Source organism: Vigna angularis, chromosome 9 (genome assembly GCF_016808095.1).
Source record: "Vigna angularis cultivar LongXiaoDou No.4 chromosome 9, ASM1680809v1, whole genome shotgun sequence".
NCBI lineage: Eukaryota > Viridiplantae > Streptophyta > Magnoliopsida > Fabales > Fabaceae > Vigna > Vigna angularis.
The window spans coordinates 7,407,259-7,424,099 of NC_068978.1; the positions used below are offsets into that span (position 1 = coordinate 7,407,259).

The 16,841-nt window shown below is 31.0% G+C and overlaps 1 protein-coding gene across 1 annotated transcript; it reads right to left on the reverse strand.

Annotated features, from left to right (window-relative positions):
* Positions 1-5,420: 5,420 nt before the first annotated feature.
* On the reverse strand, positions 5,421-8,049 carry LOC108347358 (uncharacterized). Its single transcript, XM_017586526.2, has 4 exons — positions 7,933-8,049; positions 7,055-7,686; positions 6,043-6,751; positions 5,421-5,892 (listed from the first exon to the last, which is right to left on the reverse strand). Exons 2-3 carry the CDS (start codon positions 7,682-7,684, stop codon positions 6,416-6,418), a joined length of 966 nt encoding a protein of 321 aa, XP_017442015.1. The 5' UTR covers positions 7,685-7,686; positions 7,933-8,049; the 3' UTR covers positions 5,421-5,892; positions 6,043-6,415.
* Positions 8,050-16,841: the final 8,792 nt, after the last annotated feature.

The following is a 16,841-nucleotide window of genomic DNA, read 5'->3' on the forward strand; positions in this document are numbered from 1 at the left end:
GCCAGAAAATTGATTGGAACTAATGAGCTGGAGTAGAGCAGGCTTCATTTCTGCCAGCTTGTCACTCATAGTGGGCCTCACAATGCTTGAGAAATTTCTCGGGCTTGTGTAGGTTATTGAGTCCCCTATGGTTCTCCTTGGAGGTGGTCCTGCGCCAGCCATCCCGTTCACAGAAGAAGAATCAAAAGACTCTATAACTTGATTGTTGAAAGAAGTTGAGGATTCAAGAGCGGCTTGTGCTGCTAGAGCTTTTCGTTTCCTAGTGTCACTATTGTTCCTTCTAGCTGCTTTCTCAATCTCAGGATCCACAAGGAGTGGTTCAGATGACACAGTCCTCCTTGTACGGATGTTTCCCTGCATACACTAGAAAACAACCAAACTCGTGCCACAAGTTAGCCCAAAAATAAAGATAATACTTACAAAAAAAAATAGAAAATTATACACAAAAAGATAAAGCCTAAATCGGTTAAAAATCACACAAAAGTCTAGTTTTAACACAGGTCCCCGGCAGCGGCGCCAAAAACTTGTTGTGGCTTTGGCAAGTGTACCAAATCGTTCAAGTAATAAAACCGGTAAGACCGGATATCGTTTCCCAAGAGACTCGTGTCCTAGACAATCGTATAATAACTAACTAATTTAGACTAAAGAATGATTCCATATTTTTGTGGTTTTGATACGATTAAAGTAAAGATAATGCGGGAATGATAAAAGTTGATCTTTGATAACTTAAACGTTAGAAATGCGAGTGATTAGAAATGGTATGAAATGGTATTGTTGGGGGTATGATTTCATCTACTTCACTTTTGCGCATACAATTCACTTTCTTTCCATTAATTATCCAATGTCAATCAACTAAATTACTCCAACCCAATCCCTTGGTAGAAGGAGCCTAGACTTACTTCTTAAACTCTAATTCCTTAGAAACTTTAACAAGTTCATCCGCTTTAAGAGTTGAGATTTAAGACAACCAAAGGTCCAAGTTCTATCCCTAGATACAATTTCCCTTAGGTATTTAATCCAATTTCAGATTTACACAACATTTCCCAATATCAAGCAAACCCTAGAATCATGCAATGGTGGAACACAACATCACAAGCTTTAAGAGAAGGAATTAAACACTAGAAATCAATGGAATAGACATATAATTAATCAATTCAACTGTAATTAGCACAAAAGATCCGTGATTACATCAACCCCCAACAATAATGAAACTAGCTCTCCATTGTCATGGAGAGCTTGATCTTACAAATTGATGAAATGGAAGAAGGGAGAAGACCCAAGGTGGAAGGAGAAGTGTTTCCACAGCTCCAAGATCGCCTCCAGCTGCTCCAAGGTGTAGAAATCGCGTCCGGGCTGCCAAAGATATCAAAGCCCTTCTAATTTGGGGTTAAATAAACCCAATCTGCCAAATCAGCAGCAGGCGCGCTTGAGACCGCGCTCCAGCGCGCGAAAACAGGAAAAAGGGCGCTCCAGCGCCCTTTTGTAGGGGGCGCTCCAGCTAGCTCCAGTCCTGGTGCAGAGCCCGCTCCAGCGCCCATGGAAAAAGGGCGCTCCAGCTAACTTTTTCCAGATTCTGGTTCTTCATATTTTTGCTGTTTTTGCTGTTTTCTTGTTTTCTCTGGTTCCAGCACTCTTCATTTGATGCAGAGACTTCTTCCAACTAATTAACTTGTATAAATAAAGGGGTTAATGATCAATTTATCTAATTAAAGCTTAAGATGAAACCACTTCTTAAACTAAATGAAAACTAGGATTTACAAGGTAAAAAGGATGAGAAAGAGTTGATATTTTCTCTAATTCAATACTGAATTCATAGTAAAATATGCCACTATCATCGGTCCTCAAGAAAGGCCGACGAAACTAAGCATTGTACCTATCATCTGAATATAGGACATACCATTGAAGATTACACTATGTTGAGAGATAAGGTGGAGGACTGAATCGAGCAGGGCATCTAAGGAAGTTTGTGAAGGTCGAACGGGGGAGAGAAGTCCACCCAAGAGGGCTAGGACTGAACGAGGGATATATATATATATATATATATATATATATATATATATAGGGTTTGCTAACGCGCGTACGCCTATTTTTCAGTTGGTACATTTTAGCAATATGTACCAGGTGTTAGTAGACAAAAATACCCTTATATATCATGGATGCTAAGTTTTAAGGTTAAGGTTATTTTAATAATTTTCATTCTCAAAACTAAAAAAAAAAAAGAAACCCCCAAACCCTTACTCACCTCTCTCATTCCTTTCAACCCTTTCTCTTTCATCTCTCTCACTCCAACCTTTTCTCTGTCATGCCTATCGTAGTCTCAATTGAAAAAATCAAAAACACATGCCATTAAACAATTTGTATTTTTAAAGAGTTGAGTTATTGATATATTCACCTTCAGTCAAAGGTTCATTCAAGATCTCTTCAATTTCACCATCTTCACTAACCTCTCTAATTTCATCATCTGCATGAAAAACCCTTCAGGCCAATTACCAATTCTTTCGGATGTCATTGTGCTTGTGAAAATTAGATAGAATTATATACGACAAAAATTATAAAATGAAAACTCATTATAAAATCATTTTTTGTAAGAAATTGTTTAACGAGTGTTTTTGATTTTTTCCAGGCCAATTACCCATTCCTTTTATGTCGCTTGTGAAAATTAGATAAAATTAGACAAGACAAAAATTATAAAATGAAAAATCATTATAAAATCATTTTTTGTAAGAAATTGTTTAACATCAAGTATTTTTGATTTTTTTCGAGGTCAATTACCAATTCCTTTATGCTTGTGAAAATTGGATAAAATCAAAAATTATAAAATGAAAAATCATTTTAAAAATTATAAAATGAGAGATGAAAGAGAAAGAGTTGAGAGGAACGAGGGAGGTGAGCAAGGGTTTGGGATTTTTTTTTTAGTTTTGAGAATAAAAATTATTAAAATATCATTAACCTTAAAATTTAGAATCCGTGATATATAAAAAGAGTATTTTTGTCTACTAAAACCCAATACACATTGCTAAAATGTACTAACTGAAAAACAGGCGTACGCGTGTTAGCAAATATATATATATATATATATATATATATATATATATATATATATATATATATATATATATATATATATGTGACATAGATGTAAGAAAACATGTTTGGCTACATATTCTTGTTAATAAAAGTGCTTACATAGGAAGTTAATAAAAGGTATTTCCTCCAAATAAGCTAGCATATATTAAAGAAAAAACATAATGAATCAAGGATATGAAATACAAAATCTATTCCATGTAATGGTTGAGTCAACCATATTTAATTGTTGTGCAATTATTTATTATAAGAGAAAAAATGAAATGAAAATGAAACATCAAATTAAAGGCTTAATTACCTACTTAGTCCCCATGTTAGGAGGTAATTTGCTATTTAGTACCGGTTTTAAAAATGTAGGCATTTGGTACCTATGTTTTGAAATTTGTATCAATTCAATCCTATCCAGTTAACGGCGTTATAATTTATGCGAGAAATTAAGGACGTTAATGATAGCCTGGGTGGAATAGCTATCAAATGTTTGAATGCATCTTCATTAACGTCCTTAATTTCTCGTATCAATTATAACGTCGTTAACTGGATAGGATTGAATTGATATAAATTTCAAAACATAGGTACCAAATGCCTACATTTTTAAAACCGGGTACTAAACAGCAAATTACCTCCTAACATGGGGACTAAGTAGGTAATTAAGCCTAAATTAAAAAAGCAGATCTCTTACCTAAATTTCATGACTCGCGAAATTCATGATTATTTGACAAAAGTCTTTCTTTCACGGCTTTTGATAACTAACATTTTACCCTGTATACATGATAAACAATGATACTCAGCCTATCAAAAACTAAAACCTAAGTAAAAAGCATTAGAGTATTGCCTCCCAAAACTCGCCAATTCACTTAAAGTTGCTAATTTCTAAAAACATTTCCTTTCTTCATTCAGGAGTAATCATCTAGGTTCTTATTTATGTTATACAAGTCTACGTCCCATTGTCATCCTTAATCACAAATTACTTATATAAACAGGGGAGGAAGAGATGAGTCAATAATTGTAAATCAAAAGGAGGAAAATAAAAACTGTTTATGGTAAGAAGTTAAAAAATAGTGCACAAATATGGGACATAATGCATAGGAGTATCCTCTGACCTACTCTTCTTGCTCTTCGTCATGTAGCTTGATTCACCTCACTCCTTTTTAATTCAAAGGTCAATCTTGATTCACCTTACATTAGTGTAAACAAGGCATTCGAGATTGCTTAATATTCAAAAATGCCACCAGTGATATTTTTGTAATTATATGTACAACTATAGGTTTTGGTTTACACAGAATCGAAATCTTCTTATGTCTGCCATCACAATATTTTTAGACTCCCACTCATACAAACCCTTCATTTCTAGGTTTTCTCTTCTCTCTCAATTTCTCTTCTTGCCTCTCTCGTTTGCTCCCTTCATTTGCTTTCTTCATTCATAAGTTCCTCCATGTTTGAAGGAGTATTTGATGTTTGTTGTTCAAGTTTATTTTCTTTATCTGTTTGTTCATCATTTGTTCACTATTTATAACCTCACATGCTTGGATGTTTTTCTGTAGTGAATCGAACCATTGTTGTTGGATAACCATTGTTGTTGGACTTAGTTATCGTTCAAGGCTATGTTTTTGGGTGTGCATTTCTCTTTTTTGAATCCTAAAATTAATATAATGATATGTTTGATTTATTTATTTCTGTATATGTATAGTAAAAGGATGAAAATATTTTTTTTTATCTGGTGGTATTAAATTTTGGTTTAATTTTTAAGGTTGTTTACTTCCATGTTGGAGTTACTCAAAATGAAAATATTTTTTTAAAAACCACAGTAGGTTTTGGTTGTCCAACATTTACCTATTCCTTTATATTTTTTTATTATTTTTATTATTTTTTTCGATTTCAATTTTAGAGATAAATAAAAGTCCAATGTTGAAGTTTATGTTTTGGTTCAGAACTAAAATTAAAAAATCTCATTTTTTTTATTTTATCTTGATATACTTCGATTCAAATATATCAATAAACAATTGTCAAAATACTTCGTTTCACTATTGTCACTAGCCAGAGATACTTGATCAATCACTTTTGTCGCAAATTTGGTTCTTGCATATAATCATTAGCGAAAGACCACACAACAATATTGTTCCATATAAAAAAATAAAAAACGAAAATTTTCCTATCATCCGTGTAGATTTTTACCATTGGAATAGAACAAAACACATGTCCCTACCTCGACTCAAACGAGTTTTTCTTGTATCTTTCAAACCTATTTTTATAATGTAGTTTAAGTAATTTATTTCTGTACCTTTTTGCTTATTTATCACAAATCTCATTCCAATGAGATTTCGTTCCAAAACTCGTGCTAAAACCTTGTAATGTTTTTCTAAATTAGTTATTTGTATAGCTTTGTAATTTAATTCAATAATAAAATTTGTTCTAAATGTTACATGGTCGTCCAATTTACTTGAACATAACTATTTCACGCATCAATATATTACAACAATGCACTTGAACACCCATTTCCGATCTTCGTCAGTTTAGGCTTAATTTCTTCCTCTGACTTTTTCAGAATTTATCAATAACATATACCTATTGTCTCTTTGTACCTCCTTTTCGTTTCTACTTCACTTCCTTCTTATCTTTTTCTCTTTCGTCGTGCCTTTTTTTACCTGGTACCACTTTCTCTACCTTTTTTATTTCGTTTTTAATTTGGTGTCGACTTCCCAATACACCCCAGCAAGGGATGCATCTTTGACATATCAAGAATTGAGAGAATAGGCTTTTTGTCAAAGCAGCTTCATTGGATGTCAAAGAAACCCTCAAAAGGTCTAGTGCCTGACCATAATAGATACAATGAATGTCAATAATGAATTGAAAAGGAAGAAATGTTATACGCAGTTTACTATAGCCATTTATTTTATTAGATTAATTAAAACCATAAATATTGTGGTTGAACAAGTATAAAGAGTTGATTGAAAATATTACCTCATGTGACTTTCTGACTTTAATAAAATGTTCCTCCAAATCATTCAACTTCACAATTCCAAGCTCTTTCAAATGCGAAATGCTAGAAGCACTTGTCATTGGTTTCACTTCCAGATCATCGCTCACAACAAACAGACATGGCCTCTTCATAAATCCCACAGGAGGTTCTCTTGCTCCATCAGAAGATCTTGGGTCAAAAAGTTTCACTTTTTTTGGATCTCGTAACAACTCTTTTCTCTTTGAAATCATTGTACGCCCCTCGTTATCTTTCTCCACTACAGGGCCATACCAATATTCAGGAGAATCGTCCTCTTCTAATGGATTGCTCTTACAACCAAAATGAGGAGCAACCTTTATATTCTTTAAAGATTCGTTAGATGATCTTACAAACCATGATGGATTGAGACGCTTCACACTTTTGTAAGTTACGAATGCTTCCCAAGCACAATTTTCCTTTCATAAGCTTCACAATAGATCCAATAGGTGTTGTGAGGAAGCTGGCTAGAAGGTCAACAAAATCTCCATCTACTTCAGCAAATAAAATCTTGTTCTTTGATTTGCTCACCATTACTTTGACTTTTACATGACCTTTGGAATGAATGGGACCAGTATATTGTGAGGAAGAGTATTTCTTATATTCTTCATTTTTCAATAATACATCACTCAGAGGAGATTTGGAGATTAAGGATTGCTTTAGTATGCTCAATATCTGAAAATACAACCAAAACCATGCTAATTAAGGAAGTCTAGGAAGGTTATCAGTTGAGCAAATCAGAAAAATGTCTTCAACCGAAAATATAACTCTAGACCACAAAATAATCATTTCAATATCCAAAGTATTTTCTCCATCCACATATCAAATCCTATTTCTTTCCCTGATACATATTCATGCTCAATATTTTAAGGGCACGCGACTGAAACATACTCCTCAAAAAAATACGAAGGGTTAAACTCCTCAGATTTTACCTTATTTTTTTACAAGTTTGATTAGAAATGTATTAAAAACAATTACCTCCTTGATGCCAACATTTTGAGGTATTTCTCTGAGGTTGCTGATGTCTTTGTGTCGATGCGTGAGAAACGTTTGAACAGAGTCACCTACAGAGCTTCGGAGGACTCTCAAGTCATCCAAGATCAAGAACATGGCATCTGATTTAACAAAAGCACCATTGTCCCTACCTACCTCTTCCTTGGATTCTTCCAGCAACTGCGTTTCTTTTCTCATCAATTTTCCACTATTGCATCTTGCACCATCAAAGGTACTCAGCAACAAATCCTTTTCCTTTGAACAGCTGTAACACACGAAATACTTAGTGGGTTCTGTATCATCCACTTTCACTTTCAGTCTTTGGCAAGAGCTCTCTAACGGGTTGCGCGGAGAATGCAACATTTTCTTGCAGACGTTGTTCCAGAAATCATTAGATTTCAAATTATCAACACTCTCGTACAGCTTATTGATGCAACCAAGCTCTATATGTTCCTCCAATTTGTTTCCAAGCCTAATAATAGTTCCCAAAGGAAGGGTGAGGAAACTGAAGAGAACATCTACCAAATCCCCACTTGCTTCTGCCACAATTACACGCTTTTTGTCATCGTCCACCCAATATTTCAAAGGGATCGTTACCTCTTCGTTGGAAGACATAACTGAAACATAAAACTAAAGAACATTAAAGAATTAATCAAACAAAACAAGTACGATTTTGGTGAAATTTCTTATAAAGCAGAACCAATCCGGAGAGACTTCGATTAGGGGACAAGAATAAAACCCCATGTGTTTAAGTAGTCGTGAAATATACATTACTTTTAGAGAGAGGAAGACAGAAAAAGTGGAAAAGTAATGGAGAGATGATTGAGAAATGTAATGGAGGTATGTTAAAGTCGTTGAAGAACCTGTTCCCTCCGGAGGCCACGGAAAGAATTCAGCACATATCTGCGAGAGTTTAGAACGTTGAAACGGATCTTGACCTAAAGCCTCGTAGAGATGAGTAAAACTTCCAAAGTAGACTGTAAAATGCTTTAAAATTATACATTTTGATCCTGATATATATTTAATTAATCTTTAATGACAACATGTTTTATTATAACCCAAAAGCCATTCTCTCAGCTGCATTACGTTTAATTTTTCCACTTTCCAATTGCAGAATATAATATTTTGGCAAATTACAGCCTTCAATCATAATATGTTATTTTTTTTATGTCCAAAACTCCTTACTTACTATTGACTATTTCTTTTAATTGGTTAGTACTTTATAATCATTAATTTCTTTTCATTCTTTAAGTGATTGATTTCCTTAATGATCTTAATTTTGCAGCCCCTTTTATAGGGAAACAATATTTCATATTATTCTATACTTAACATTTGAAAATTGAATAAAAGACTATCATGGACTAACATTCATAATAGTTAAAATTCTTATTAAATTAAAAATGAGAAGTTTGAGTAATATATAAAAAAATTATAAATATAAGTTTTAAAATTAAATTTTAATTTCGAAATTGTGTCATAATATTTTATATATTGTACATAAGTAAAGAAAGATGCCTTTTTAAAATTTGACAAGGCCTTCATTGGATCTAATAGACATATGTAAGCAAAATGCATATAGTTTTGATTTTCATATGCCTCTGGTGACACCTTAAAAATAGAATAAATCATCATGATTGTTGAATTAACAAAGTTTTATAATCTTAAGTAAAATTTAACCTACACAAAATATATTTTCTAAATTATTTCTAACGTTTCCCTTGTACCAATTATATTTCTCATTGTATCGTATAACCCTCTCAACATAAAGATTTTCAATTGACAAAAATTAAGTCGATTAATTAGTTAGGTTCTAAATTGTGATTGCATTATAGAAATTGTGGTTGCAGGCGTTGTTGCAATTAGGGATGGACAAAATGTAAAAATAGAACTAAACTATTGTTAAACAAAACTATAATTCAACTATTCGAACTGTTTGAATAATAATATACCTCATTTAATTTTAACTATAACTTATGGTCCAATTTAATTTTAACAGTCTTATCTAAGAACAATTGAGTTTTTAAAAATTAAATTAATATAACATACAATTCAAATCCAATTTTTTTAATAGTTGAGTTTGATATTAATTAATTTAGCTGAGTTGAAGGATGATAATTACAATACATATTTCAATTGTTGCATAGTTAAATTAGTTTTATGTATGCACCTAAAATAAATCTCAAGTACTGTAAAGTATGGAGATATCCTTTAGAATTGTGCATCACATTATTTTGTACTGTGAAAAGGGTAATATGCTTACAATCATTTGATTACTTTATTGAGTGGAAGGAGGCCAAACTCATTGATTATCAAATTCAACACATTATTGTGAGCTTGGCTGTCAGCAGACCCACCATCTGAACACCACAAGTGGAAAATGTGAGATAATTAAGAGGCCTTTAGACCAGTATATTGTCTTTTTCTTTACTCTTCTCTCTTCTTCTCTTGTCTCTTTCTTCTTTTACTATTTCATTTTTCTGTTACACTGTGTCTCTGTCTCTTTATTTCTCCCCACTTCCTTCTAAATTTCTAATTCCATTTTTCATATATTCTAAAATCAGATTATACGTTTCAGTAGCAGATATATTTTCAAACATTTATATTCAAATATTTTTTTTATTTAATGCAAGAGTAAAATTTGTTCTAATATTTGTTATTTTACTATTATTATGTAAACGTTTAATCTTTTTGTTAGTTCTATCACTTGACCAAAAGTTATTCTTTTAGTTACTTTATTTTGACTAAATTTTGGATTTGTTTCAAGATGTTTCACTTGTTCTTTTGGATTTTTATTTGTGTGATCCACTCTGTTTTTAGTTTCTACTGAAAGTACGAGTATGTATTTAGTAAAACAAACTAACTTGAGGTGTAGTTGATGAGTTCCTACATTAGAGTATGAAAGTAATTATTGGTGAAATTTTTGTCCGGTAATATTGATTGAATTTAGGATTTCGATTATTTTGAGCTTGAATTTAATTAGAGGAGTAATGTATTAATTGTGATTCACTAAAGTTTTACTAATAGTTAAAAAAATATGGTTGCATAATGGACTTTCCAACGATGGTTTAAACAGATTTTTAATGATAGTTTTCGAACTATCGTGGCGTAGATCAAGTTGATGTTAAATATAAGATAAAAGTGATAGACGATTAAAAGAAATATCGTTAAAAATTTCAAAGGATGGAGATTGTTCTTAAACTATAATTAAAAGTCATTCAAGAAAAGAAAAAAAAAATAATATGTTGTATATTATCATAACGAAATTAACAAACCTACGAAAATAAAACAGAAAAGTATCTCTATTTTAGTTGTGAAAGACATATATTATTAGAATTCATTTAAAACGCATCCAAAACTCTTATGAGCAGATGTCAGATGTCAAGTAAAGGGAATTTGGAAATCAGATAGTGGAAGACAGGTGTGGGCATCGGAGTGGCCGTTCATCCTTGACGGTGGTGGCAAAGCTTAGTTTTTCAAAACTCACGCCACCCTCTGCATGCAACCCTCTTCTTCCAAACTCTGAAATTTCATTTTCTCCTCCATCTCTCTAAAAACTCTTCCTTCTCTCAACAAAATCTCACCCTTTCTCTTCTCTGATCACCATTCAGGCACCACAGAAGCACTTCCTGCATCCGTTCGGTTTGTGAAGCTGAGCTGGTAAGTTCTTCTCTTCACTCAGTCGTGCATTTTTCCTAGACATGCAAACCAAGTTCTGGTTTCATGTGTTGATCACCCTTCCCATAATGAGTGGTTCTGATAGTGTTGGGTTTTCACTTGGTGTAGTTTGGATTGTTAAGCATTAAGGGTAGAAGGACGTATAGAGGTGAACCATTTACACTATTGGGAAGCGTTCGGTCACGCTTAGAGGTAAGGGAAGCTTATATAATTTGATTGTATGTTAGTTTCTATGTTCGTTTTAATGTATGCATGTTTGTTGAGTTGCTGAATGAATATGAAGAATGAATGTTGATATGTTTTGACTATATGATGTATGAACATTTACTATGATATGAATGTTTCATTTTATGAAAATGGATGTTGAGAAATGAATTGATACAAAGAATTCTAAGTATGAAATCCCCTATGAAAGTGTACGTTCGTCACTGAATGGTCCTTGACCGTTCGATTTTTCTAGTGGACTTGGTTGGAATTGGATTCTTTCATTTGGGAAGAATCATAGTTGAAGACGTGCGTCTTCGTTTTGTAATACTGTACATGAGCGTTTGGCCAAGGGTAGTCGTCCCTTGGTATTCGTTTATAAACTTAAGTATATCTATATGTATTTGTATAATTCGTTTGTTCTTAAACACTACTTAAAATGGTATCTATTATATTTATCAAGCCTTTCTCTATAAGTTTAGTAGTGCTTGGTCTTATACCAAGTGCTCGTACTAAGCAAGTGATTGGTCTTACACCAGGTAATCGTTCTAGTTTCCGTAAGCTATCTTTACAACAAGAGCGTTCGTCCAAGCCCAATAGGGTTCGCTCACTGTAAGACTCGTATAAATAAAATGATTTCTTACCTTAAGTATTTTATTTTGTGGCATTATATAATAAATTGTGATGAAAAACAATGTTGAGAAATATTTAAGGAAGGGAAGAAAATTAAATTAATAGTGGTTTCATAGTAAATTTCGAAAAAAGTTGAAATAGTATTTAAGTATAATTGTTTGCGCTATTATATTAGTGGATGGAGCTTGGTCTAGTGGTTGATGTGAGTGTGCATGGGAGGGTGTGTGCTTGGTCTAAAGTTCAAACCCTCCTAAGACCAAAAAGGCTCCTAGCTCATATGGGAGGGTGTGTGTGCTATCCAAAAATTACGAGTTTGGTGTCCAAAGAAAGATATGTGATTCTAGTTTCCAACAAAACAATAATAAACTCAATTGGAGTTTGGTCGAGAGAGTAATGAACAAAACAATCAACAATGGCCTTTGAAAGCAAAAGTGGTTGAAAAGTCAAAAGAGAAGAAAGTGGAAGTGTGAGGAGAGGTGCTACGTAAATGAGATTCGTGCATGGAGTGAAGTTGTAGTTTTAATATATAAAATAGATTAAAAGAAGTAGAAGAATGGGAGTGGGGTGGTAAAATTGGTGCATGGAGTGAAGTTGTAGTTTTAATATATAAAATAGATTAAAAGAAGTAGAAGAATGGGAGTGGGGTGGTAAAATTGTGAGAGCGATACAATAGTGTGTTGAGTCTCTGCAGAGACTGAGATTCGAGTGTCACCCTTTCCTCGTGCGCGGGGACTAGAGAAGGTTGGATGTCGACTTCGGCTCGTGTGAGTATAGTGCTCGGTGGGTGCGCCTAATCGAAGTTTTTACTCGTAATTCCTTGAGAAGTCGAGGAGATAGGTCTGAAGTTGCGATGGAAGACGACTGGAATCGCCCTGTTTTGCGAAACAGGTTTGGTACGACAAAATTCAAGGAAACAACAGAAGCTTGAGTAAACGATTGAGTTTATGAGTTGAATAATGCGTTGTAATGTAAGGTTGTGACTAGGATAATCTAAGTTGTGAAATTTTGATATTGAAATTATATGCTATGTTAGGTTCTTCGTTACAGATCCTGAAATGTTGTGGTTGTGGTTTCCATCTACGATGATCGTACTTGTATATGAGTAGATGGCGTTGCAGATGAGGCAGAGATGAAGTAGCACGACGAGAGTTATGGAAAATACTATGGGGGACTTATCATGTTTAAAAGTAATTTCATGTCTTTGATAATAAATTTGATATTTGTAAGGTTTTATAACCTTGTGTTGTAAGATACTCAGACTTATGATGGTTTAGTTCCGCGATGTTAAAAAAAAAACTGGCGTAAAATTTCGGATTTGTTATTTTCTATAGTGGCACTCTGTAAGGGGTGTTACATTAATCATGATGGAGATACACATATTGATGAGTACGATGATGATAAAGCATTTGGAAAATACTATGTTGGTAGTAATAATATTAGGTAGTATAATTGGCATAGGTGCTACAGTAAGTATAGACTGTTAGTTTAGGTATGTGATGTTAGTGAAAATCGAGGATAGAGTATTGAGTATTCAGATATGTTTGATTTGTTATGTTTTGAGGATTAAAAATCATGTTGTATTTACTTATGTGTATGAGGTGTTTGATTATAGTTGATATAATGAGAATGTTTGTATCTTGTTGTTGTGTGATTTATTATGGTGGATATAATAAGTAAATATGAATATTGTTGTTATGATTGTTTTACTAGTAACTTACCCCATATTGGTTTATGTTTGTGTTTGTGAATGAAATTATAGGCAATGATCGTATAATTGATTATACGTAAGCATATAATGTTACAGATGTTCTGAAAATGTGATTGACTCGAGAGAATGATGAATAACCTTAAAATTCGATTAAATCTATTTTCTTTTATAAGTTAAGACAATATAATTGAAGTATTTATTTCATTATTTTATTACTGTAATATAATTCGATAAGGTTTTTTTAAGTGCGTTTTTGCATTATAAAAAATTTATAAATATTCTAGTTTTATTTAAACCCGAAACATATCAGAATTTCGAGCCTTACACCAAGTATAAAGTTGGTTTTTTCATTTATTTAAATAGGGAATGTCTTTTTTTTTTAATGTGAATTAATAAGAGCTTCATGTGTAAAAATATTGTTATCTGTGCTTCCTCAATTGTTATACTAGAATTTATACACGACAATGCACATGATTTTGTTTTATAATAGAATTTAATATTTAGTATAAAAATAAATTTTATAATATATAATAAATTATTAATTTTATATATTATGTTTGAATTATAATAAATAATAATACTTAATAAAATCTTTATTAAAAAATTAGACATATATTAGTCTAAATTATTATTAAATATTTTTTGAAAATGAATTGAACAACAATATAATGTGTTAAGTTTGGGAGTGATTGAAAAAATAAATTATATATGTAAAAAAGAATTATATTAGTTGCATTAAGTAATTGATTATTTTTATAATAACTTTCCAACGAAATTCAATAGTTAAAAAATAATATACAAAATTATATATATATATATATATATATATATATATATATATATATATATATATATATATAAATATATATAATAAGTGATAAGTTTTAAATAATTAATTTGAAGTTACATCTATATAACTAATACTACATAAGTAAGACTGAAAACCATTATAGATAACTTGTAAGAATTCATAAAATTCATGAACTTGCATTTTGTTCCGTAAGTAATTAATTATGAACTTAGGTTTGAGAAACAAAATAAATAAGAAATAAATATATTATAAATAGACCAATAATTGTACCTAATATATGATATCAAATTTTCTTGTATACCATGTTTTTAGTTGTATTAATAATATTTCTATCTTCCTTTAAGATAGTTAACCATGTGTAAAACTAGACACAAGATATAATTCAATTTTTTAAAACGATTGAACATAACTCTTTTTGGAAAGCCATTGAACATAACTCTCTTATTGATTATGATGACAATATAGCTTGTAGACTATATAGCTTCTCTTAGTTCATGATAACTGCTTTCATAGCACATATGTTAGACTTAGGTTTGATATCATTTGGAAATTTGGACAAACACGTACAAGATAGATGTAACAAATTTAAAGGATAGAAAGAAATATAATATTTCTCATTAACTAGACAGAGACAGTACATAAGATTTTTATATGCAGAAACAAAATTCTGTATAAGATTACAATATATATTTTTGGGATTATCTCAACAACACACAATAAATGTTTTGGGGATATTCCATAATTTTTGGGATTCTTTTTTTTATTCTTTCTTCTCATAATTGACTCAGTTGAGAGAGAAGAAAACGAATGTATTGTCACAGTTTGGGTCCTGGCTTGTCTCTGTAAACTAATAAATAATGTTTTATTACAATCCAAAAGTTAAAGTTACATTGGCGAAGCTAATATAATAATGAAAAATTATCTTTTCATACCCATCATTTATTTATTTATTTTACAACCTTTTCAATAACAAAATAATATTTTTAACGAATAAAAATAAATATAAATAAAATTTTAAAATAAAATAATATCTTTGAAAGTGTTAAATGAAAATATAAATGGGGAAAAGTGTCAAACATATATAGCCCTACAATGTATAGACCGTGGCAATAATGACTACAACTTTAACGCATTATTGGTTGGCTGGTCCACACCTTATAGCAAGTGAACACAACAGGTGGAAAATCCGAGATAAAAGGCCTTTTGGCTAGTAACTTTTCTTTTTCTTTCTTTTTCTTCTTTTCTTTCATTGTCTCTTTCTTCTTTTCTTCACTTGTCTCTTTCTTCTTTTTTTTTTTTATTTCAGTCTTCTATTAGCACGTGTCTCAATCACTTAATTTTCTCCACTTCTTTTTTTTTTTAATTTGTAATCCATTTTTCATATATACTAAAATGAGATTATACTGTGGAGTAGAATATATGTTTTGGAACATTTGTATCCAAGCAATTTCTAATTTAGTGCAATTGTAAAATTTGCTCTAACATTGGTCAGTTTACTATTCTGTAAATGCTTGATCTTTTTGCTAGTTCTATTAGTTGATAAAAGTTATTCTTTTAATTAGTTTATTTTTTAATTTTGGATTCGCTAATGTTTAACTAGGATTTTAGGATTTCTTTTAATCAACTATTATTTTCTACAAGTAACTATCCAATAAGAAAAACTAACTTGATTTGTAATTGAGGTTTTATTTGAGTATGAAAATAATTATTAATGAAATTGTAATTGGACTTAGTTGATTAAATTTAGTGTTTTCATTGATTTTGAGTGAAACATCTCATTGTTCAAGTGGTAAAATTATAGTATTTTAAGTGAGACATTGGAATAATTACTAGGTTTCAGAGCTATGAATATCAGTCAAGCATTGCTATGAACCTTAAGTGATAAAGCTTATCACATGGTGTCTAAGTAAGGGGGAATAAAGAATAATCATGATTTTTTTATAATATTGTTTAAGCAAGATAATCTCATTCAAGTGATACTCACATGTTCCTTAAACATATATTAACCTAGTTTAAAAGTATTTATATGTTTAATAATCTTAGTTTATAATTTTCATAAATTTATGAATGTTTATTATGAGAAAGTGTTGAATTATATATATGCATTGATGAATCGATTTTAATTAAGAAAATTAATTTTTTTATTGTTTACCCCGTAAATGTATAAGTTGTTCATGAGTTTGAATAGTATACTATCTTGTTTTTTTTCCTAAAGCTTACTCTTTAATTTTAGTGTTAATTATAGTTGGTACACAAACGAATAGCATTGCAAGCCTAGGAGAAACATTTATGATGACGTTGTCATATTCATATATACATATACATACATATATATATATATATATATATGAACGGAAAATAATTAATAAACTAGTTAGATACATAAATGTTTAATACCCGCTTATAAACGGGACGTGTGCGGGTATTATACTATCCGTATCCGCGGATACCCGTTACCCGCAAAAAGTAAAAATAAAAATTTAATTTATATTTTATTAAGTTAAATTTAATTAAAATTAACATTAATTTATATTTTACAAGATTAAATTTAATTAAAATTGAATTTAAATTTAAATTTAATTTAATTTAATTTATATTTTGTATATTTTTTGTAATTCTATTTAAATTTTATTTTAATAATTTATTAAAATATAATTTTTTTAAATATTTGCAGATCTCCATGAATATTCACGGGTATTCGCAGATTTTAAAATATTTACAAATATTTTTTAAGTGGATAT

Coding starts and splice junctions, on each gene's coding strand:
- LOC108347358 (XM_017586526.2), bottom strand. CDS start 7,684: ATGTCTTCCAACGAAGAGGTAACGATCCCTTTGAAATATTGGGTGGAC. Junction 6,752..7,054: donor AAAATGTTGGCATCAAGGAG/GTAATTGTTTTT, acceptor TTGTATTTTCAG/ATATTGAGCATACTAAAGCA.